This window comes from Drosophila novamexicana, unplaced genomic scaffold (genome assembly GCF_003285875.2).
Source record: "Drosophila novamexicana strain 15010-1031.04,08,12 unplaced genomic scaffold, DnovRS2.1 tig00000960-arrow-arrow-pilon, whole genome shotgun sequence".
NCBI lineage: Eukaryota > Metazoa > Arthropoda > Insecta > Diptera > Drosophilidae > Drosophila > Drosophila novamexicana.
In genome coordinates this window covers 400,446-425,484 of record NW_020824833.1, presented here as the reverse complement: position 1 = coordinate 425,484, position 25,039 = coordinate 400,446, and the positions used below count along the sequence as shown (strand labels likewise).

General features: G+C 37.2%; 1 protein-coding gene across 7 annotated transcripts; it reads right to left on the bottom strand.

Moving 5' to 3' along the window:
• Window positions 1-617: 617 nt before the first annotated feature.
• On the bottom strand, window positions 618-22,974 carry LOC115765263 (cell wall protein DAN4). Of its 7 annotated transcripts, none has more exons than XM_030708748.1 (7): window positions 22,809-22,968; window positions 18,319-18,488; window positions 9,013-9,120; window positions 3,531-3,898; window positions 2,179-2,323; window positions 1,902-2,114; window positions 618-1,835 (listed from the first exon to the last, which is right to left on the bottom strand). In XM_030708748.1, exons 2-7 carry the CDS (start codon window positions 18,478-18,480, stop codon window positions 1,770-1,772), a joined length of 1,062 nt encoding a protein of 353 aa, XP_030564608.1. In that variant the 5' UTR covers window positions 18,481-18,488; window positions 22,809-22,968; the 3' UTR covers window positions 618-1,769. The 7 variants fall into 7 exon arrangements, with proteins under 7 accessions (XP_030564608.1, XP_030564609.1, XP_030564604.1 ...); XM_030708749.1 differs by having other exon boundaries at window positions 619-1,835; window positions 2,179-2,308; XM_030708750.1 differs by lacking the exons at window positions 618-1,835; window positions 1,902-2,114; window positions 2,179-2,323; window positions 3,531-3,898 and adding exons at window positions 7,215-7,250; window positions 7,673-7,984.
• Window positions 22,975-25,039: the final 2,065 nt, after the last annotated feature.

Below are 25,039 nucleotides of genomic sequence, written 5' to 3'. Positions count from 1 at the left end.
TCCTCGACTTCATGCAATATCTGTGCATATTTACCGTATACCGAAATAATTTGTGTAATATTGCTTCGTGCTTCAGAACATTTTCTTTCCAGAACTGTAGCGCGATCGACTAAATTTTTTTTAAATGTCCACAAGTAAATCGCAAGGTCATAGAAAGTCGCATTCAGTGATATAGCAGTTGACTTGAGCTAACACAAAAGTCCAGTTAAAATTTCTTCGCAGACCAAGGGACAAGGAAATGCGTTTTTCCCTATACGTATGTTAAGTCGGCTTACGGCATTTGCGCGCGTCGTTGACACATTTCTTGTGGTACCAACACCAGGAGTCGATCGGATATGGTACATTTGGTTTACATCGTCCAGCTGACGTTGAACGCGCTATTTTTCCTTTGGCAAAGGCTGTTTATCCGCTGACCTTATATCTCAGGTATTAAAAGTAAGTGTCTCTTAATTTAACCAATAGTTTCACGTTTAGTATACACATTGATTAAAATTAAATAAATAGAATTTAATATTTTACTTTTTTATACTGCCAAACGCCAAAAATAATAATAAATAATAAATAAATAAGAACAATTTCCAATTGAAAGTCACAATATTAAAATTGTTATTGTCTTATATATATTTCTTGACGATCGGTTATATACACAGCGAACCACGTTAATGTTAGCCAAGCGCAAGAATTTCGTTCTACTTGTGCTAAATAGTTAAGTTTCCCGTGGAACGTAACGCCATGAGGCGATGGCAATCATTATGCTCGTCTAATGAGGAGGCGAGTCCTAACGCAGCGGAGAGGTTTAAAGGTTTTATAATATTTTCAAGTTACTTTATACTTTGCACTTTTCTGTAATTCGCCTTTTATTCAACAACCAAAATAATTTAACGTGTTTTTTAAGTGAACATTTTTATTATATATACATGTAAAAGTTTACTTAAGCTGTTAAAAATCATAGAAACACATTTTCTTATGGGTAAATAAAAAGGTTTTCGTTATAAACAGTTTGTTTTTAAAAATAATTGTATGTATGTGGATAAACATGAACTGATTTAAATTGTCAATAAATTTTGATTTCTTATAATTTTTTGTATGTTTTTGTATGATTGATTGGCGCTTTTCTGAGCAACAAGTGGTCATAAGGAATGAAATAAAGCAAGACATATGTATTATAAAAATTTGTATATTTTTTACTTCGACTATATAATATTAGATTTTAAAAATAATAGTAAATAAAACACCACAGTCATGATTTTTTTAAGTGAACAAAAACATTTGTATATAGGGACATTTTTGGAAAATTGCAAATGTTCGTAGAGTTTAAGCAAAATATTTACAAAAGAGAAGCCATAGTAAAAGTAAGAGAAAAATATAAAGCAAGAAAGTTTTGCATTTGTCGATTTTTTTGATTTTATCGTGTTTTTATATGTCTGGGTATTTTCTTCGTTTTTTATTCGTACAAAAAAAAAAAAAATAAATAAAAAGTGTTTTTTTTTTTCGCTTTTTTGTATTGCAAATTTTGATGTAAATTTTTATCTACCTGCGCTAGTTAGAGTTTTTAGTTGAGTATATATTCATAAAGATTAGAAATTTTGCTAAAAAGTGGATTTTTTCAATTGTCAAAAAAAAACACAACATTATAAAGTGTATGTGATGGTGGAAGAGTATCAAGTGTTTGTGCGCGTGTGTATGTGGGCGTGCAGTTGGCTGCGTTGACTCTGTACAATTGGGTTGACTTGACTAAAACGGGCACGTGAGGATGTGGCCAAGGGAGATTATATCAGCGCCGTTATCAATTTGGCCTTGAAGTTCACAAACTTTTCGCTCGTGGCGGCAACACGCTATGGGTATTGACAGAAAGTTGTAATAGCACACAAGTCAAACCATTAACCATTGAAAATTCTTACCAATATCAAGTCTTGTACCAGATTGGCCAGACCTCGATTGGCTAAGACAACGAGACGTGTCACTGGGCCGGGAATACCCTCGGTGTAACCATCTGCGGTACGAGTGCTGTCACTGCTAGCATCCGTGTCATCTGTGCTACTGCTGCTGGAGCCGCCGCCGACGCTATTGGCGGCCTCGTCGCCCTGCTGGGTCTGCACACTGCCAGAGAAAAGCTATGCGAATAGGCCAGGATAGTGAGCAGGCAGCGGCAAGGACTTAAGCTTATCTTGTACTCACGCGCACCACATCCAGCAAAAAGTTACCGGAACCGCCGCCGCCGCCGCCCAAACTGTTGCCACTAGGCGAAGCTCCCGAACTGCCGCCGCTTGAGCCGCCAGCCAGACCAGCTCCTCCGAAACTCAGGAACCTTTTAAATAAATTACTTATGTTTGTTCGAGTGCATTTTGAAAGGGTGGGGGAAACGTGAACAGAAGTGTGTAATTAGTTGAGTCTCTTGGGAATAATTTTAATGTGTATGGGTTAATGTGTTTGTGCAAAAATCCAATATTTCTGTAAATTTGGTAATTGTTTATGGCTTCTCTGCAAGTGTCCTTTTTCTTTATGTTTGTATTTATTGTTTTGTTTGACTAGAATCGGCCAACAACTTTGGCTATAAAGCGACAGCTTAATTATTTTTTTAAAACGAATAATACAAAGTACGAATGGGAATGGGAATTGAAATATTCGTTGCAAAGCTTTTTATATCCTTGCAAAAGATTTTATTATTGTATACCAAATAGTGGAAAACAAGGAAATATCTTCGCTTACACAAATGGCCATTTCGATGTAGCCATGTCGGACTGTCTGTCAAACAAAACCCAGTCTAAGGCAATCGTTATGTCACTTCATAGGTCTTTCCTTATGTCGCGCCGGACTACTGTGTCGCATAAATCCCATATGAAAATTTGGCCAAAACTTTGCCTTTTGGATGAATATATTTTTTCGGTTTCCAAACCAATTCTATAAACATGGTTATATGATAGTAATATAGCCCCAATAGAAACCATCTATGAGAGTAGAGCATTTGTATAAAAACAATTAATTACAATAATATTTGTACAGTTCTTTTTTAAATGAACTTTAAAAATCAAACGACATATTATGCGATTGTAGTATCGATAGTTAACATTAACAAGTACATTACAAAAAAAAAAAAAAGGGAACAGTAGCAGTTTTGAAGGACCTTAAAGAACGTTAAACACTTTAAGACTATCGCCATTAAACTTTCCATGTTGGACGCGTTTATTCATACGGACAAACGGGCAGGGCTTTGCCGACACGGCTGTTGATGCTGATTTGGACTGTACAATCTTTATGGACTCGAAAAAACCTCCTACCTACTGTAACACACATTTGCATAAAACCATTGTACATTTCATTTACGATTTTAAATGGGTTCAGGTTGTACACAATTCAATCGAAAAAAAATATAATTTTTATTTTATCGGCTTAATAACCTCTTTGTATACACGTGCTGTAAATTGTGTTTCGTTATTTAATGAACAGTAATAATTGTGATGTGATAAGTTGGCCAATTGTGTTTTGTGGCTCATGTTATAACTGAATTTGTTGTGGGGTTTGCCGCTTACCTCTTGTTGCGATCATCCAGATCGGCAGTATCTTCCACAGAGTCCAACGACAACTCATCTATGGCCGGGGATTTCGATTCTGATAGCTGCAAATCGTTAGTGCTCAGCGCTTTGACATCGGTGGATCCAATGTTGCTGCTGCTACTGCTGCTACCGGTATTAACCGTTGACAGTTCATTGTTAAAGCTCAGCTGAATGGGTTCGTTGGACTTGAGAGGAATGGGAGCCTGGGCCACAGGTGAGCTTAGCGATTGGGCTACTGCAGCGGCTGCTGCCTCTGCTTCTTTCACCTGGCGCGCAACTCTTATGGTTTCCTCAAGTTGTTTATTAATAGCCGATAGATCGATTTTCGTATCGGTTGCACCGTTCTGTGATCGGAATTGGTTTGCCCGTAGAATTTGTCGCAGAATCGTTGCAACGGATTTCATTTGTATGGGCATTTGTAGCATTGTAAAGAATTTCGAATTTGGAGTTGATTATGTGCATTTGGTATGTGTGATTCATTTGGATTCAGTGTATGCGTGTTGCGAGTTGCGGTTTGCGGTGGATTGATTGGTTTGCGTAACACAGGATTTGGCGCAATGTAGCGTACGCGTAGTGTTAAGTTTATGCATTGGTATTTGTTTGTGTGTAATATGTGTATGTGGTGGGTTTGAAGTAACATGAATACAGAGTTCGGTGTTGTGTGTAGGCAAAGTGACATCGGTCATTGGTCAATGTGTGTGTGTGTGTTAATTTTTCGATTACATAATGTTAGGCAGGAGATTATTGTTATTTAAGGGATTGTTCCAAATTTTGTTTGGCATTATGGGTTACGGGTTTGGCCAGTTTCGTATACGATTTTATCATTCAAATATTTGATTGATTAATTGGTGATGAAGAAATGCACGTGCACAAATGCAATTGGTGTATTTTTGTATACATTTTACAATATTTTCGATTTATAACGTAATTATATTGATTATTATATTTGATATTGCAGTTGATGATATCATTGCGAAAGAGATTTTCGATTTTGATATACAGATTTTATATCATTTTTTTCAGTTTTGTTGTTTTAGGTTTATATTATTGTTTTTAGTTATTTGCACAAATCGAATCGGTTTAATGGAACATGAAAATAAAGAAAAAAAGATTCAAAATAAACAAAAAAGAAATCAAAGGCAGATAGATAAATGAGCAATCAATACAGGAATATTAACGCCACAGAAAGCACAAACGAAAGAGCGCAAGTGTTGTTGCAGAATACCAATAAATTCTAAGCTTAGACCCTGGATATCAGAGCAGCGACAGAGTGAAAATGTTAGAGAGAGCTTTCAAATATTGTGCTGAAAAAGTTGGTTTTCCAATAACACAGAACATCTCTATGCGAAACTAAAAGAACCTTTCTAAAACTGTGTAAAAGATTTTACAGCTAATAGACAATTTATCAGATGGTATAGAATATAGTTAGTTACAAACTAAAAACCTAACTTGATTTTAATGACATTAGTTAGCTCTACGTTAATTAATTAATAAAAAACGCACCACCCTCGTATCGAAAAACAACATTTATACATTATGGTAAAAAACAAGAATAGATTTAACTGTCTACAAGAAGTTGGAAATTGGAATTTTTAGTCAAACTAGAGATATAGGAGATGAAATTTGTATATTGTACAAACACGTCTAAAACTTTCAAAAAAAACTATTTTGTAAAATTAAGATTATTTATCTTAGTTGTAAAAAAGCTCTTTATCGAACAAAGCAAATTTCTCTGACCTCAAAGGAATTATTTAACGCATGCAGTAGAAATTGGGAGCACGAAAAGTAATTGCCTGCGACAGAATTCGAGTTGAGAATGCGTGTTTTAATGATACCGAAAATGCGAACGAATGAAATCCATTGTGAATACCCTGTGGAACAGTTGAATAATCGAATACTAAATACTATCATGATTGCACTCATAAACGCAATGTATGCTCATGCGAATGTTGTGAATACGGTCGTGAAATACGTGAACGCACCCATGAATTATGAATGTTGATAGTGCACTCACTCATTGGGCTTGAGCGAGGACGAAATATAATTTTTGACTACACTCTTAAACACTAAATTTGAGCTCAGCAAAGTCAAACAATTAACAGTAATTTTGTATTTTTAAAAATATAGAAAATACACACAACGACTTTTACAATTAATACAAGTTAAATGTTAATATAAAAATCACCTATTATTTTAAGGAAAGGAACGTAAAAATACATAAACAAATTTTTTCAGGAGAGACATAGATAGATACGTATACAAAGAGACATAGAGTGAGAGAGAGAGAGAGAGAGAGAGAGAGAGATAGAGACGGAGAGGAAGAGATAGTAATAGAAAATGAAAATGGAAACATTCACACTGTTAAGGGATAGTTCGAGAGATAGCGACAGAGAATATTTTGAATTCAGTAAATACGCCTTTAGAACAATACAGAATTGCATAAAAGTGCCAGTATTAATAACATCTTATATAATTTTGTTTATGGTATATTTTCTATTTTGCCGGATGTCAAGTAACTGTGAATGGCGCGGTTAATATTTTTGTGTTTGGTTGTTGTTGTAGTATTGCCAATTTTCGTAGCTGTTTTGAAAACACGGAACAAAATTTAATATAGATTAAAAGTTGTGCCAATTTATATGGTAATTTTGAATGCATCGCTTAGTTGTTGTAGCAAATTACACGCACATTTTACTTTCGACGAGTGGCGCCCTCTGTGGTGGCGTCACTGTTGGATGCGGTGGTCGTGATGCTGCTGCTCTTCTCATTTGCATCAACCTCGTTTTCATTGTCGGGCTCAAAGGTGGGCAGTTCAATTGTGACTCGTGTGCCACTTCCGCTGCTGCCAGCGGTGGTGTCGCTCTTGGTCTCCTCATCATCATCATCATCAAAGTCTGCATCGAAGGTTTCGCGTGCCGCATTCGCGCTATTGCCCTGGATGGCGGTGCGTAGAACAGTTGGGCCTAAGGTTCGCAGCAGCTTGGAGATGATGCGGTTCGCTTGCTCATCGATTTGCTACAACAACCAGGTTTCAATTTAAAGTGCGGTTTGCGTTGGATTGTTGTGGATTGCGGTGCGTGTGCATTGGGTACAGTTTAGAGAATGGTTAGTTTATTTAATTCTTTTATCGTATTGTAATTAGAATTTTGGGCGGATTAATATTGCGGACTGGGCTCATTATGGGTACTGACTTAGGACTACACATACATATTGAATTTGGCAAATGAGCAAAAAAACTTTGGGGCTATTATAAATGTTAATGATAAGTTAATTCACAACTAATTGCTTTCACCAATAGCTTAAGTTATTAAAGGAAAATAATGTTTTTTGTATTGCGATTCTGACTAAACTATCTTTAAAACCGATCCCTGAAACAACATTGTCTGCCTAAATATTATAAATGTATTTATCGTTAATGAAACAGGAAATGTTAGCTGAATGGAGCCTGAAGCACTGTTGTATTTGTTGTGGTTGCTGCTTGCAGTTCTTGATGTTTTTTCTTGATGTTCTTGTAATGCACTAGCGCAAATTTGCTTAGTGCTCTATATCTGTCTCATTTGCTTTTAATCATAGACGGGCAATAGTTTCGTAATGTTGTGGTTGTCAATTGTTGTCGCCACTGTTGTTGTTGTTGGCGGTGCAAGAGATGTTGTTGAAGATGTGGTTGTTGTTGTTGTTGTTGTTGTTGTTAAATTATCTCTGGTTGTAATAAAATAATTGGTAGAGTTTAATAATCGATTTATATCGGCTATAATTGTAAGTAATTGTGGTTCTTCGATGATATTGTTGTTGTCTTTGTTTTGAGGATACTGGGTGGAGGTAGTGAATGTTGAGGTAGGTGCTAATTGGGAATTATCAGTGGTTGTTGTTACACTCGTCACTTCTCTTGTTGTTGCTAGCATTTCAGTTGCAACAGTTGCAGTTGTTGCTGCTGTTGCGCTTGTTGGCTCAGTGCCCAGAAAGCGTGACAACAGCTCGAAGGGCACATCTGTCCCTATTGTTAATGTTTTGGTGGCGATTGTTGTTGGGCTTGGGCTGGGACTAGGACTGGTGGTGGTACTTGTTGATATTGAGGATAATGTTGATGCAGTTACATTGGCTTGGCTCTTACGCGCACTCACTTTGTTCGCTGATGTCTCTGCATCTGGGGCAAGTGTAGGCAAATCTATTTTGACCCGCGAGCCGTTGTCATCGCTGTTTAAAGCCCCATCAGAGGCTGGCGTTGGTGCTGCAGAAGCAGGCGATACATCATCATCATCATCATCATCGGCAAAGCCGTCGTCATCAAAATCGGCATCAAAGCTGGTGGAGGGTGTCGTGCTGCCCCTCGCACCGCCACTGCCGCGATTTCCCGCTAGAACGCTATTTAGCAGACCTGGCCCGGCTACGCGTATTACTTGAGCTATAATGCGATTAACAATCGAGTCGATTTCCTAAGAACGAGAGAGAGGTATGCAAAAAACTGTGACAGGCTTGCTTCCATTAATCCATCATGACTTGATATGATGAATTTTGTTGTTATTGTTGTTGTTGTTGTTGTTGTTGGTTTTCTGTTTTTTGCGTCCATGATTTGCTGCGATGTTGAGATGATATAGTTTTTTGTTTTGATGTTTATTTTTATTTTGACTTGGTGCTGTTTTTTGGTGCTTGCTGCGGTACTTCTGTTGTAGTGGATTGTCTGGGGCGCTTTAAAAATTTGTGTACTGCAACATTGTGATTGGCCAATTGTTTGATGTGTGTGTAGTTGAATTCAATGTGCTTTAAATAACTAATTGGTTTGGCTTTGGATTTGTTTTGGTTTCGTGTATTATTTAAATAAGACGAGCTTTTGCAGGTGGCATGCATAGGTAGGTGGGCGGTATCATGGTGGTTTTTAGGGAATTGAATACGTGCATAATCTACTGGCAAGTGGAGTGGCATAGGTCTAGTTTAAGATACGAGTATATTGAGGCATGCAGCTTGATTGGGTAAATGAGATAATCAACTAATTGACGGAATTTTAAATAAATGCCAATATGCTAGCGCTTCATATTCTACGGGCTATTTTAGTTGTCCTTCTGATTGCTGTCAAAGTCTTCTTCGGGCTTAAAGTTGGTAAGCTCCTCGGGTAGGCTTTCATAATCAGTATCAATCGGTAGAACTGTATCATTATCAGCACTAGTTTTGCGGGCAGCACCTCTCGCAAAGGCGGGGTTTAGAACTGTGCCCAAGACGACAGGCCCAACGCGTTGCAGTATATTATTGGCTAGACGATTGATTTGCATATTGATTTCCTAGGAAATGTTCAGGCAATACAACAATTAACAAAAACAGAGCTGTATGCCGCTCCGAACAGCTAAATGGGTTCATTGGGTGTATCTATGTTAATATATAAATCAATATGGACGTTTCGCACCTAACCTGACTGATATACTGCTTCTGGGGCTCCTCTATTCTAGGTATTTTCGATTTTTATACGCACCTTTGTTATGTCGGGGAATAGTTCGCGCAGCAGTCCAATAGTTCTTTTGTTGCGATCGGCTATCAATTGATCTTGATCTTTTGCGCCAAGTGTCAAGACATCGATTTCCTGAAATGAACGAAATGAACAAATCTCAAATATTATACATTACATAATTCAAGTGGCACTGAAATACAAATTTAAATCGCGGCTCAAAACTGACCGCAATGAGTAAGCAAATCCCAAAGATAACTACCCACCAGCAACTCAACAAATGACGAACTTTCACTTTGCACAATGAGGCAATGAGTTGGTGATCTCGTCTTTGTGTACCTGCCATTTGTAATCACGCTTCAAGTGCGCATACACTTCTGACCGAAATCATGTACACTACCATCCATAACTTGCCTCACAGCTGATATATCTCTAACTGCAAGCAGCTATGCAAATCTATTTATATTTTAGTTGTGCTATTTATTTTATCTATTTACTTAATTTAATGTCGAGCTTTTCGTAAGCAGTATGGAAGTATAAATGTTATTTTTTTTGTTACAAGCTTATTGCACTTATCAACAATTTAGATGTCCCAAATTGGGTAATATTCGAAATACCAAGCTAAAATTCTGGTTATAGAGCTGTGCCCTTACCCTGCACCCATTAAGAATATGTGAAGCTGGGTATCATAAAGTTGCGTAAATGTGCGCACGCATTTCAAAAACTTTCTCCGTCTGAATTATCGCATCGGTCGGAGATACTATATGAACTGTATTCCCCAAATTTGCCAGAGAAGTTTGTGTTGTGAATATAAAATGCATTTAAAATAATTTATAGCTTCTTTCGTTCATCCTTGAGCATATTTCGTTAACTAAAAGAGTTCGAGACGTGTATCATGCATTTATCAATAATAGCTTGAAAGCTTGGAAACTTCTGATAGTTTTAAAGCTAGTTATCGCTAAAGTGGGGAAGGCTCGCATTCAGCTGATTCCATTTTGCTGGTGGGCTTTGAATTCTCCTTAAGTCGCCGACTAGGACTTCCCTTTTTGTTTGCCTGATGAACTCGGCCTTAATCTCTTACTCACTCAGCTCTATTTATGCTCCCTCAATAGACTGAAGTCATTTTGGACAACAAAAGGTGTTTAAAACTTGCACAGCTTCCGCAAAAAGTTAGACACAGAGAGTTAGAGAGACAGACAGATAGATAGAGAGAGAGAGAAAGAGAGAGAGAGAGAGAGAAAAAGAAAGACACAGGTATAAAGACAGAGAGGGATACTGGTTAAATGACTATACAACAAGTTGTAAAAGGTCATCTTAACTGTGATTTAGCTAAGTCTAGGAAAATATTGGATAAAAACATTTTTAGTGAAGGCATTTGAAATGACCATTGGACAGTCACTGCAAGCAACGATAATTGCACTTACCTAATATTACAATAGTTCATGCATTTGCAATCATCAAAAATCTAATATGCATTCGCCACTCTTGGAGCTAGAGACTTTAAACTTGGAATTTACATTCGGGTAAATTGGAAAACTTCGTCCCACAAAAATGATTATATCGATATTTTCCTAAACCCAAGCCTGGACAGTTACTGTGATAACAGCTCAAAAGTCACAAATCGAAAAATCAAAATTAGACTTTTGGTTGCTATTTTGCAAATTATTGATTTCTTGCGAAGCTTTTTCGCAAGTAAGTGCATTACATAGAAGTGCACGACCAGGAGACACCCTGCACCCGGCTCGTGGTTCAAAACCTTTGCAAACTCTACAAACAATCTAACTTTCTTCAATACTTTCTTACCCATATCATATTCGTACACACACACACTTACTAAACTCAAAGCCAAGTCACAAATTTAATACTTATCGATATTTTGATCTGGACGATGGGCTGAGTCGATCTAGCCATGCCCGTCTGTATGGACACGTCGATCTCGGACCCTACAAAAGTTAGACTTGTCGCAAGTCTTATGATTTATTTTTATTTCCATAAAATTAGTTGCTATTGATTTTTAGACAAATTCCGCAGATTTTCTGAGCTAAATACTCCAAGCTTTGTGTGTGGGTTCTCGTATTGTATAACATATACATCTCTGTTTATACCACATTTCCCTAAAATTGGAAAAACTAATTTCAAATACCGAAGGGCTTGTAGTTTATTGAATGGACACGTTTGAATGCCATGTTTCATGAATGCATTTCCCATGTAGAAGAAAGCTAGAATATTGGCGCTTGGCGCTGGGCTTAGGGTATCTCCTAGTCTGGCATATTAGAATTAGTAGACGCCATCGCTGTTGTTATTATTGCCGGGATAGTTGTTTTTGTTATGTGTGCTTATTTGTCTCAAAAGTCAGTGCGGAAGTCGCTGCATAGACGGGCGGAAGGTAATGCCAACGGCAACAACCACAGCAACGGCTATAAAGAAAGACTAACTTTTCTTAGTTTGGACAGCAAACTGTTTTGCCATTGTCAGCTCCAATCCGCCATCCACGCTCTATAGTGCATCGTCACCTCTCACTCTTAATGATCCATCAAATTTAAGCAGTTTGCCAACTAAGTGCGACAATTGTTAAGTTTTAACGAGGGAAGGAATAACTCTCGGCCCAAAGTTGTTTAATGAATTTCAAATTGGCTGAATTCACTCGCGTACAATTAAAACTTAGTAGTATATTCCAGGCAATCTTATTAAAGATAACACTGTGCATTTTAACTAGCCTATGCATTAATGCGTTGGGTAGTCTCATTGTGATTATGTACGTATACTGTATACTTATTAAGACGGTGTGCACGACGCTTGGGGAAGACAAAATATTTAATTTTTTTGGAATTGGTTTGCTGGTTAGCATTTAACTAGTTTGTTGACTGCTTTGCAATGTGTAAACTAAGGCCGTTGAATGTTTAAGGACCAATGTTAAGAGCTACGCTAACATCTCAAAGGCGATGACCGTTTGGAAGCTTACAATTTCTTTTGTAATGGATTACCAATAAACAGATTTGGAAATCCCGCTAAATCTATTCGCAATAAATGGCGAAAAACTATTAAAGGGAACATCTTTGTGAAAATTCAAATTTTACGACTCACAATATACAACCGTTTTCCATCTTGAATTTTACGAATAGTGTACATGCCGTTTTACACTAATTTTCGAAAAGTGAAAACTGAAACTGAATTTGAACTTAAAGCTTCACCAACCAAACTTTTGATCCCGTTTTCACCAAGAAGAAATTTTTTTTGAAACAGCTCTCAGATTAATTTTAAGAAAAAGCTTTGTGCATGAGATGAGGCCGTTGGGAGAGGGAAGGCATTCCTTAAAAACCCGTCTTAGCGTCCACCTCCATTGCACAAAGTTAGAACTTCAGCTTTCCAGCTCTTTTGGTTTGGGCTTTTAATTGGTCACAAATCAGGCAATCGGTCAGTCAGTGGGGACAAACACGTTTATGTATAGAGTTACGAAGCATAAATACAACAAAAACGCAGAAAATAAGCAAAGTGGCTCACAATAGCAGTCCACAAACCTCACACAACAACAACAACACGAAATATGTATTAACAAAAATATGTAAGACTTGAAAAAAACGTAAACGAAATATTCGATCTATCGTAAACGCTGTAGTCGATCAGTATAATATTTTCGTATTTGACATAACGCTTTGAATTCTTGAAATCATTAAATATAGCATAATATGAATATCAAAAGCGCGGCCAACTGCGCAACTTGTTGAATAACTTCAATGTTTTCGGTCTGATCTTAATAAAATTAGTAAGGCATAAATATGACATGGAAATGTGTGTAGCTTTGAAAAAATATATATATATATTTTTTTTTAAATGTTAGGGGAAGTGAACTATTTAGTTCAAATTTCAAGTTGAAATGCTAATAGAATCGCTCTGACAGATGAACATTGTTTAAATTACATATCATATACGTGATAATGCGATCACATCTTTCTGCCTTGTACATACACTTAAACCGTTAACACTTTAGGCAATTCTTTGCAAAAATTGTAAGGTAAACCTGGCCTATTTTTATGGGTATATGGTTTGAACAATTACATGCATCAGGCAGAAGGATGAATCTGGAACCACAAAAGGTAGTATATAGTTAGTATATAGGGTCGGTCAGCATTAAGATAGTTCGTGTATGAGTATGAGTGCGTAGATCTAGAATTTCTAGTTTGCTTTTAATAAAGCAAATAAGTCGAAAAACTTGTTGTATAAAACTTGGGGTTTCGGTAAAAAGTTATGGCCTTGGTAGATAAAGGATCAGGGCATCTTCATGTCTGGTATTCCCTATTAGAGCACTGTAACTAGCCTTTCTTTCTGGATGTACAAAAAAACGAATTTTCGATTGGTGTTTGTTTAGGTTTTACAAATTAATTATGATTTGCAAAACTTAAATATTACCAAAAATAAATGAAAACAAACAACAATAAACTTTGATATTATTAGTGCAGCTTGAAAATGGGGGTCAGGGTTGAAATCCCAGCATCAATATGTGTTGAAATGGTCGTAGTAATGTGCAGCGATAGAGACAATCAATTTATTTTATCTTTGGCACTCTGGCGATATTAAATCTTATCTAATGGGCACTAAGCGCATTAACATAAATTCCAATATATACATTAATCTGTGTCTGCTTCGATAAGTGGTTTGACCTTAACCAACTTAATATGTTAACATATGCAAATGCAAGAGAGTCACAAAATATAAAACAAAAACAAGAAAGAACGAGTATTTTCAACACGCCGAATATACAATATCCTAGTAGACATTTGGCTCTCCGTTTTGCTCATATGTAAGGAGATTTCTCTCATGTGTGTGTTTATAAAAGTGATATAGTGGTCCGATCTGGAAGGTTCCTACATATGCACTGCCTGTAGTAGAGAGGCGGACCAATTCAAATTTTTTCGGGATAATCGACAACATTGTAAAAAAACAGACAGACGGAGGGATGGAAATGGATAAATCGTCACGAATATTTATACTCTTTCGGGTTGGAGAAGTCTTTCTCTACAAGAATATAAAAGAAAAGATTTTTTTCGGAACCCCAAAAACTTTATAGCTATATAGATAGCATATTATATAAACGCTTGACATCCGACCAATTATCCACAATAACAGAAAAGTTTTCTGTACAACTTATTTTTCTTTTAATCTAGTGATAATATAGTGGTCCGATTTCGATAAGGAATACGATAAGGATATGTAAGCTGCATGGTTGCTGGTATTTAAGATTTCTGAAAAACATTATTGACCCTTTATATATACATGATAATAAAATCGATATTAATCAATAATTTAATCGGATAGAAAACAAAAAGCAATTCTTCACAAATGTGAAAATTTATTTGCCACATCTAAATTATTCATTAATATAGATTTTAAAAGATGGTTTTTCAACCATAACTTGAAATTTGTATATTTAGAAGAACATCAAACAATATATCCAGACTGTCGTATAGTATACACAATTCCAAAATATTTTTGGCGGCATAGTCTTAGGTTTTGGTATGTATATACATTTGGATGCAAATAAAAAGGGTATAATGTTTGTGCAAATGTATGTAACAGGCAGAAGGAACCATCTCCGACCCCATAAACTATATATATTCGTGATCAGCATCAATACCCTAGTCAATCTAACCATGTTCATCTGTCTGTCTGTCCGTCCGTCCGTCTGTCCGTCTGTCCGAACGCAAGGATATCAGAACCTATAAGAGCTATAGACTTTAGCAGTAGATCGAGTTTGTTTCCGATAATCGATAACTTACTCCGTTCCCAAGCAATCGATAAAAATCGATATAGACATCCTGTTTATTGAGCAAATTGGGTAAATAAGAAAAGCTAGAGTCACTAAACTTGATATATTGCTTCTAGAATATTATGTATATGTCAAGTATATTTCATTTTATACGTATCGCCACCTCCCCGCTACCACCCTAGAGCTGTAAATCAAGTTAATAACCTAACCTGTATTGCACACCAATTTAAGCCACAATTTAAATGCAATTGACTTTTTGTCAATAATACAATAATAATATACTGTAGAAAATTTCATTAATATCGGTTAAGAAAAAACCAAAGTTATGTTACACTGCGCAATTGGATGGGTCGCAAATTCCAAGCATTTCTGTATACATGTACACACATTCATGCGCGTCTGCATCGAATTCTATCAACAGCATTTCAATTGCGATTGCTTGCTGTGCTGCTATTTTACTTCGTTTTTTTTCAATAATACTTAATTATTGGTGTGGCTGTTGAGTAAAGGCATAGCAAGTGGTGCTGTCTGTTGCGAGTTCTGCTGTTGAGTAGAGTCAGCAGCAAGTGCATTACTTGTCAGTTACGAGTTCGAACCCTGCCAAGGGAACTTTTTTTTTAATTTATCTTTATTACTCTAAACGAGCGCGTAGCGCGAGCTGCATTTGGTGCTGGAATAAGAGGGTTCAAGGTATTCCCTGGGAGTCGGGAGCTCCCGACTAGAAACTCTTACTTGTTTTTTTTTTTTTTTTGCATCATAATGATCGGATAATAAAAACACCAATGTGGTCAAGAATAAATTTCTAATATTGGAACGTAATCTGAGTGTAAAGCGGTGTACATGCTTGTGTAGATGTAATCTAGAATAACTTGAATGACAGTTCGGCATTGGCTCCAAGGTATCTTCTAGTCGGGCACACATACTGGAGCAGTCTTGTTTTCATTTTTTGTACTCTCGAAAACTACAACTGCAAGTAGTTTTGACTTAATGACTGACTAGCAAGCGCGTCTCGTTTGCCACTTGGAAATGCAGCTACCAACAAATTGTCTGCCATAACAATAGCAGCATCAGCAACAATAGTAATAGTTGCGTGCTAGTTGCTGCTACTGCGTACTGCCGACATGTTACAACGGTAACAACAAATTGCAATTGCCGTTGCCACCGCCGTGCACAACGAGTATTGTGTGATGTGTATTTGTTTGTGAGCTAGTAACTGAGAGATTATATAAGGCAGCTGTAGCAACCATGAGCAGTTGCTGAGAAACTAGACGCGTCTGTGTCGGCTGGGGGCAATCCCACATAGGAAATTGTGTGATTGTCTGGTCTCGACTTGCTGCAGCAGCTGCTGCTGCGGGTTCTGCTGTTGCCGTTTAAAAGCCACAGCGCTTCAATTTCCGTTGTAGCTGTTGTTGTAATATCATTTAATAGTCGGAGAAATTAAAAGAAGGTAAAAGAAGTAAGCGTGATCCAGCCAGCAGAGCCCGACTAGCAGATAACCTGCTGGGTGCGGGGTTAAGTATCATCAATTAAAAAGTTTATAGATAAACTACACACACATACATGTATATGTGTTCGATAACTGCGAGCATCATTCACACACATTATATGAGCTGCAGCCCTAAGTACATATGAATATATCTTTGGTGCTTATAGCCCGATCCTTAATAAAATTTCAGGGCCCAAATATGGCACCACCTTTGACGATTGAAAATGGATTAAAAGGGTAAAATGGTTTTATACGAATGTATGTGAAAGGCAGAAGAAAGCATCTCCGACCTCATAGAGGTCATATATTCTGTTCGTTTCGAAAAACATCGATATCGAAATCCTTTAATTTTTGTCAGAAGGGAGGGGGGTATTTTAAAAGTGATATATACATAATCTTTGTATCTTATAAGTACAAGAAGCAACAATTTACTTATCTAGCTCTTATAAGCTCCGATAATGGTCAGTCTGTCCGTCTTGATAAATGCGTAGATTTGAGAAACTATAAGGGCTAGAGACTTGAAATAGTACATATTGAGCAAAAAAGAAGTAAGCAGATGCGCTTCTGTGTGTGTGTGTATGAGCCTGTGTACATATCACATAGTCACACGGCAAACTTAAATATAATTTGAAAAAAATAATTACAATTGAAAAATATAGTTTGGGTGAGCTCACCTTCTGCGTCGTGACCACATTCGCTTCTGCACAAAGTATAAAGAATATTGCTGCGGAGTTAGAGCTTTGATTTGATTGTTTTTGATTGCTCTGACAGAGGTTGGCATATTTTGATGATTGCTTTGGTAATTTTGGGTAACAAATCAGCACATAACAAGCAACTATATTGTGGCCCAGGTGTTAATTACTACGCTTACTATGAAACAGAGTGCAGTTGGCTTTGATAGATGCAAAAATATCCGCTGGCAGTTAATTTGTGTGATTTCGTTATTCAACTTTTTGAAGCGAATTTGAGGTGCAATTAAATTGTTTAACTTATATGGAAACAACATTAATCTATTAAAAGACTCGTAATTCTTTATGTTTTTGGGAGTTATTAAATAATAAAGAGATTGCACATGGATATAGGCATATAGGCAGACACGTAGCTAGCCGCATGGAATTAAATTCGTTTCAAGAGGGGCTTGAGTGGATTGGGCCAATACTTAAGCCAGGCCAACATGCCTGGTCTAGAGTGTGCCATGGAAACTGGTGACTAGTGTGCCAACTTCCTTGCAATTGGTGTTGTCCACTGCGCCAAACTGGTCACACAGGTTTTCGACTTTATCGGCTTACAGACCCCAAGACCTGAATTTTCTACAGTTCCAGCTGTTACCGAAAAAGTAAAAGGAAAATTTGCTGCCAGCTTGACAAACTCGTTGGACAAGCAACTCCCTAAATTACTCGCCTTCTCATCCGAGTGGAGATCTGCCAAAAAAGTTTACAAAACAGTAGCACAAGCTTTTGTAGTGAGCAATTCGGTATGTTCAACGTTTGCACAATGCAACAGCATGCACGTGCATATAAATTAACAAGATCCTTGCGGACAATCAAATGCCCTTGCCCTACGTCTAGAACCAAAGTGCGAGGTGGAATCGGGAAATTTTCCAATTTCAGTAACATTCATTTATAATAATTATTGTACATTTGTGTACAAATACAAAAATATACATGTAAACAGACACGTTGCTGACTTTTGTTAAACTGTGTTTTTTCCATATTTTATACTTCCCTAATATCGATAAATATCGATTAAGAAACGGCCTTTTGGGCAAATCTCGGGGAAAAAAAACTTATTATTGCAGACATATGCTTGGGCTTTGGAATTAGCACACATTTGGATGCCATCTTATGCCAGGTCATCGATCTGGATCTGGCTACAGTATATCTTCCACTTTTCAGTTTTCGGAGCCCATAAAGTATATATAGTTTTGGTCACTTACGTCTATTCTCCCTGTTATAGAGGTATTGGCATAAAACTTTGCATAATTCCTTCATTTTTCCGCAGGCAGTGCAGTGCTGCTCGGACACTTGCCTTAGAAACTAAGGGTCGAAACGTGTTGATTTTATCGATTTTGTTCTGGACTTACCTTTCCGTTAGTCAAAGGTATTTGAAGCACATCTAATTCCTGATTGCCTGCGGGATGTGGAAGAGGACTCGCGCTGATTAGGCAAAGGGTGCTGCAGAGGATCAGCGTCAGGATGTGCTGTGTGCTCGGCTGCCACATTTTGTTGTTAAGAGTGTAGTGCATTGGAGAACCTACAAGATAGAAATGCATACATGGGCACACTCATTAAATATTAAATAAGCTGGTGTTACGCGGCTTTGCCCGGCCCGAAATGTTTGTTTCTTATATTGTCTTTTTTTGAGAAAGTTAAACAAATTTAAATAAAACACTTTAATTAGTTTTATACAGATCGAATAAAAAATACAAAATGTTGCCGTCCGCACGCTTTCACAGGTTCACGCAATTTCACGCATTTACCGATTAAAAAAGGATGCAAAATATATAACTGTATACATTCTCGATCAGAACGTCAAGCGAAGTCAATCTAACGATTTTAATTTGCCCATCTGATATATTGGAAACTAAAAGAGCTAGAAAGTGGAGTTTTTCGAAATATGTAATATCGTTTATAATACCTAGAATGAGTTTACTTGTTTCGGCATCTCTCTAAACATCGACAAATTCTAATTTTGAAGCAAGCTTGTTTGTGCATATCTCAGTAAAATAAGAGCAATAAGCGCAAATTTACTTATTATGATTTTTTATTGGTATACAGAGATCCAGTAAATTTGACTTTTAGAGTGCCGGCCCTATTATTCAAATTTGAATACACATACTTTTAGAGGTATATTCTAGCGCTTATGTATGCGAGTATGTATTTAAGCCCTATACGTTTTGCACTAAAGTTATTCAATCTGCATATATATACTTATCATAGAAAGTACAAACGAACGGCCGAACGGTAGCTCGGTGTTGATTATAGAGTATACCCTAGTCGGACACTATCGAAACCCCCATTTGTTTCTTATAACTTCTAAGAGTAATATTAGTGTTTCAGTTTTTGCTTTGTATTTGGGGGTCGGGCCAAGGTTAGCAGATACAATCCGCCCATTTGGCACTGATTTTTGTAATTTTAATTGTGTATATAAAGTGGATATTTGAATTCGCCCGGCCCATGTTGTTTTGTAGCTCGATTAGGAATCTCTTTATCGTGTGTGTCAAGTTTGAATATTGAACCTTTCTTGGGCAACATGTCGTATGAGTAATGCGCATTATGTGTGGAAAGTGTGCACAACAACTAAAACAGCAATAGCAACAGAGAAACAACAACAACGGCTAAAGCAATTTATAAATCACAACAGCCAAAGCAACAACAACATACAAAACGCTGCAATAAGAATTATGTAATTTTATTTAGACAGCGCAGACGTCAGCAGAGGCATCGACGGCGACAGCGACAGCGACAGCGACGTCGACAGCGTTAAGCGAGTGTGCGTGTGTGTGTATGGATATTTTTGTGAGCGTGTAAGCTTTTAAGCTGAGTTTTAGGAAATTAGCTGGAAATCAACAAAATGGAAAAGCTTAAGTTTTAAATAGACGGTGGCGAAAGGGAAGTATACAGATTGAAACTGTGCGAAATGAGGCAAAACAACAGTGTCTATCCCGAAAACTGTAGCTTAAGTTTACGATGAAAATATACTTATATAAGCTATGAAGATTGCCCTTGCTAACTCATAATAATGGCTACAAATCTAAGCCAAAAAATGTATTATACTTAAAAAAGTACATTGAAATTGATTGAACAAAATACGATAGAAATAAATATACATTTGAAATATAAATAAAATAATGGACGCTAACTGCTGTCGGTCAGATAAAAAGAAGGTGACATTGAGATCAGGGTAGCTATTATAGCAATTAACTTGTTCGAAAAAAAATTGAGAAGCCATTGTGATAAAAAACAACTTGTATACACGTGTCTTTCAGCCAGCTAACGTTAACTCGTAGCTTAATACTTAAACAGGTCACTAAAAGCAACTATAAACCGAAGTTTTCCAGTAGCAATGTTCACTATGGCCTTCGACTAACATAATGTTACATCCGTACATTGGACCGGAATTCGAACCCGGATCCTCGTTGTTCAGTTGCCTGTATGACTGGGTCACTAAGACAACTCATCTATTGGGGACTGCTATATGCGATATACGATATACGATATACGATATACTATATACGAAGACACTTTTATTAGTTTATTATTAGCTGTGCATGGTAACATGCAATGACGGCCAACGGTCAGCGACTATTAAGTAAGGCGTAGCGCCAAAAACCCAAATGAAAACGAACAAAATGAAATAAAAAAGAGGTAAGAGACACACACAGAGACAGAGAGCTCGAGAGATAGAGAAGCCAACGCCGAAAAAACTGGGCGGTGTAGAAAGGGAGAGTGAAGGTTGTCATCACCAACTGGACAGTGTGAAGTGTTAACTGTGAGAGCTGTCAGAAACCGGCAATAACAGACAACGCAGCCCGGTTGACGTCTTGGGTTGTATAGTTATGTCATCTGGCAGTGGTGGCAGACTTGGATGTGCTTGCTTTTACTTTTCACCTTGTCTGTAGTAGTTACTTTTGGTAATTTCGAAACTATTCAAAATATAGATCTGGCATTTGGCCATTACTACTATATATAAATAAATATATGCAGCGTATTATTATGATTACTAAAGACCTATAAAATCAGATGGCATTGTGTAATAACTGTATGCGCATTAATTATAAAAGGCCAGCATAATATTTAATGATTGGTAAGCACTGAAAACACATCTTATAATGTTTTCCAGAAAAGAGTATCCAAAAAATGAAGATAGAGTGTTCTAGCCGTAAGTACCCTAACGAGAACCAACCTGTGCTCAGCTCAGAGCAACTGTAACTTTTGTTTTATCTCCACTTTACAAATATATAAGCAACACGAACGCGGTGAGCTGCGTAGTTTACGCAGCAGCAGTCTATAGGAAGCATTACTGAATAGATTTGCTGTTAACAATTCGATTCTAATCAAATCTTCTTTACTGTGTACGCGATAGAACCTGCAAACAACATTTCTAGTATTTTGCGCTTTCAATATCCCCGATTTGCTAAGATACTTGTAATCGATATTTATCGATTTAGCAAGCAAAAACAAATTTGGACTTCGTACGATATACGACGAACACTTATCAAAATTTAAAGTCTCAATTTAATAGTTTCCTAGATCCTTATACATACATTTGCTGAACACTAAGTATTATAACTGTTTTCACCCATTTTAAAGGCGTACAGTGTAAAAAAGAAATCAGAAAATGAAGTCTCAGTAGCGTTATGCCTGAAGGTGATTGTGCAATAGGGGAGTGGCTCAAATGACACGGAGCGCAAATGACGCTGCAAACTTTTGCCATAGTATGAATTTGGCGCGATCTGAGGTCTCGAATTAATGCTGAAGCCGCTGCTTCCTGTCATTGTCCACGTACACATCTAAAATTGTCATTTAGTGGATCTCTAGTACTAACTTATGCATAACGAGTTGCAATTAAAGCAGCAGCCTTGCTTAGATCAAGCAAATTGTATAATGATGCGATCGTGCCATGGCACGATCGTGGATTTCAAAAGAAAAAGCCCAGTATTAGAGATTAAATAATTTTATGTTGAACTATGCTCAGACAACCTTAATATGAATTAAATCCAGCTATTCAACTATTAAAGTTAACTTCTAATACTGGAAACATATAAATGAAATTACTTTGAAAAAATTTCAATCTTAGGCTAATCTTAAACACAGAGATTGTCCGATCGTAAATATCGGTCGCACGCTGTGTTCCTCAACGAGCGGATGCTGTGAAACTTTCTGATTCTCTTCTTAACATGCAATTGTTAAATTCTTGCTTTACATATTTATTGATCAGATTGAAAAGTGTGCCCGTATTGGCACTAATGGACATGACTAGATTGATTTAGGTGTCGTGCCTGTCTGTTACGCATATGCGTATTCCAAGGTCTAATTATACCATATGTCCACCTGTATGAGAACGAAGTATACCAAAAAAAAAAAAAAAACAAACATAACAAAAAAGAAACAAGTTCATACTTAAGCACAGAAAACAAAAACAGTTCAACACACGCGTTAATTTTGTTTCGATTTTCACCAAAAAATAGGCACAGCACAGAAAAAAAAGTGTAAACAAAAAAATTTAAAAATATTTTAATATAAAAAAAAACATTCAGTTTAATATTTCGTCATAAGTTTACAACGTTTCATTCGTTATTTTTGTTTGTTTTTCTTGTTGTGTTTTTGTTATTTAGCGTGTTTTGTTTTAGTTTTGTTTACATATATTGGGGTTGATTTGCAGTACGAAACTTGAGGAATTTGCGCTAGTTGCAACTTTTTTGTCGGCTTCTCAGCTGTTATTGTTGTAGTTGCACTTGCATTTGCATTAGCTGCAGTGTTTTTTGGTTTAACCTAACTCAAAAAACCGTAGTGGACTTTTCGACTATAAACAGTGTTATGTATTGTATATATGCCTAGGCTATATCCTCACGTTTGGTGCGACGGCGACGGGTATAAGCGACGGGTAAGACGACTACGTCGAAGCTTTGTTTTTGTTGTTTAAATAATATATTTTGGTTATGGTTTTATTTATACGTTTTAAAACTTTTTTGGCTATGTGGACCTTTCTGCAACTGGCGCTGGTTATGCGGTCTTGGCTGGTGGGCTTGCAATTGATTACTAACGTGATTTTATCATACACTAGCGACTAAAGCTCGAACAAAGCGGCGCACCGAACAAGTGACTGCGACGCCAGCAGCGAGCAGTAAGCACCACTAGACGCTAAGCGGCTGAGCAGCAGACGCTAGCAGCTGTTGCGGACGCTGCTGTTGGCGTCACTCGCTTAACGCCTTGACTGTGACGTTGCACTCAAAAATTAAAAAACGAAAGTGAGTCAAAGCCAAAGGCAGCTGTGTTTGAGCCGAAGCTTTGAGTCAAATCGCAGCCGCCTTTTGAGTACAAATGCATGAAGGCTTTGGCGTATGGATCATTCGCGAATCTCTTTGGCCTGTTTACCAGTCACCCAAAATTTCCGCTTCATGGCTGCAAATGCCCACTAAGTCTATCAGTCCGACAGTCCGACAGTCCGTCAGTCCGTCACACGGGTAGCGGGCCGCAGACAGGATTAGACTTACACAATCTGTGCAGCTGTACCCATCTCTTGAATTTTTATTGAGCTCTTCAATTTAGTACACGTACAGGTCTTCTTGAAGTAATGCTCTGTGTGGTAATAATCGTTAGTTTCGAGTCGCGTTTGCCGTTTTTTTATTGATTGCGTTGTAGTGCGTATCCTCACTAGCATATTCAGTTACTCAACCGTTTGGGCTTAACAATTTGAATAGGTGAATTCCGCATTCCAAGTGCCTTTGTGGCAACAATCGCACAAGCTACAATGATCAGTGATATCTGAGGCCTGCGCAACAGCCTAAAAAATTTTTGCCAAGAACTTATAGGGGAGATGGATGATGGACCAACTATTTACAAAAGTTAAATAATGCAGATGGGGATAGAAGAGGTGCTGCAAATATTAAAATTGCAGCTAACACATTATTGAGAGGCTTAGAAAACGAGCTTAAACACCTTATTCGCCATTTTGCTAATTCGCGCCCTTGTTTACAGAAAACCAATGTGGGTAAGGGGGCTGTTCCGTCAACTGATTTGTTTTTGCTTCCTCGAAATTTAAACTAAATACAACGATTGGAATTTTGTATTTGCATCGTATATTTAAACTCATTTCAATTTATTATTTTCTCAATGCCTAATTGGGCTTTTTCCTCATCATAAATTGGGGCTTGGTGAAATTTCAGTGTTTCAATATCCAGTTTTCGCTGAACTCTATTTGATTGATATTTGTCGAAACGAAAACATTTGGAAATTGTATGTTATTTGATTTTATATATTTTATTTAATTTTTTTTACCTCGAAGGCCGTTTTTTTAGTAGAATTTCCAGGAGATCGTCCTATGTGACTATCCTTTTATTTTCCGCCATAGTTTAAGACTTGCATCGTCCTCCTAAAACGCTTGTGAAGTTTGAGCATGAATAAATTGGAATCAATATTTGGAGTACGATAGGTTTTCAACGAATGGCAGACTACAAGACAATATGTTTGCAAGAATTTTAGGTTAAAACGAATAATATTCGAAAAGCATATAATCGGGCATATATTTTGTATATGTAAAAATCATAACTGACATTCAACCTAAAATAAAAACATGTTCGACCGACAAATGATTTCTTTACGTAAATTCTTTTCTTGCCCATTTTCATTATCCAAATGAAAATATCAAATCTGTCGCTAAGCCCTAAATAATATTCGCTGGTAGCCGCTTCCCCCTTTTGAAATGAATCACCGTAAATAACACCACGTGCATCCCAAAAAAACAACTGTGGCCATAACCTTGTTTGCCGACAGACCCACCTTGGCCTTCTTTGAGGCACGTTCACCCGAAGAAAACCGCAGTCTTGATTGTTCCTTGGTCTCTGGTGTGTTTTGATGGATCAAAGTTTCGTATACGGTAACGAAACGACGTAAAAACTTGTTTGGATTGAGACTGAACTTCGCCATGCACTCCTTTGAAGTTGTCAAATGGTTGCGCTTATGGTTAAGTGTCAGCAGTCGCGGCATCCATCGCGCGGATAGTTTATTCATGTGTAAACATTCTTGTAACATGTGATGTTCGCGCTCAGTTGACATTGCCATTTTGGGATCGTTCAATATGAT

Coding starts and splice junctions, on each gene's coding strand:
- LOC115765263 (XM_030708744.1), bottom strand. CDS start 18,480: ATGCACTACACTCTTAACAACAAAATGTGGCAGCCGAGCACACAGCAC. Junction 9,121..18,318: donor TACCTTTGACTAACGGAAAG/GTAAGTCCAGAA, acceptor CGTTCATTTCAG/GAAATCGATGTCTTGACACT. Junction 7,985..9,012: donor TATTCCCCGACATAACAAAG/GTGCGTATAAAA, acceptor TCTCGTTCTTAG/GAAATCGACTCGATTGTTAA.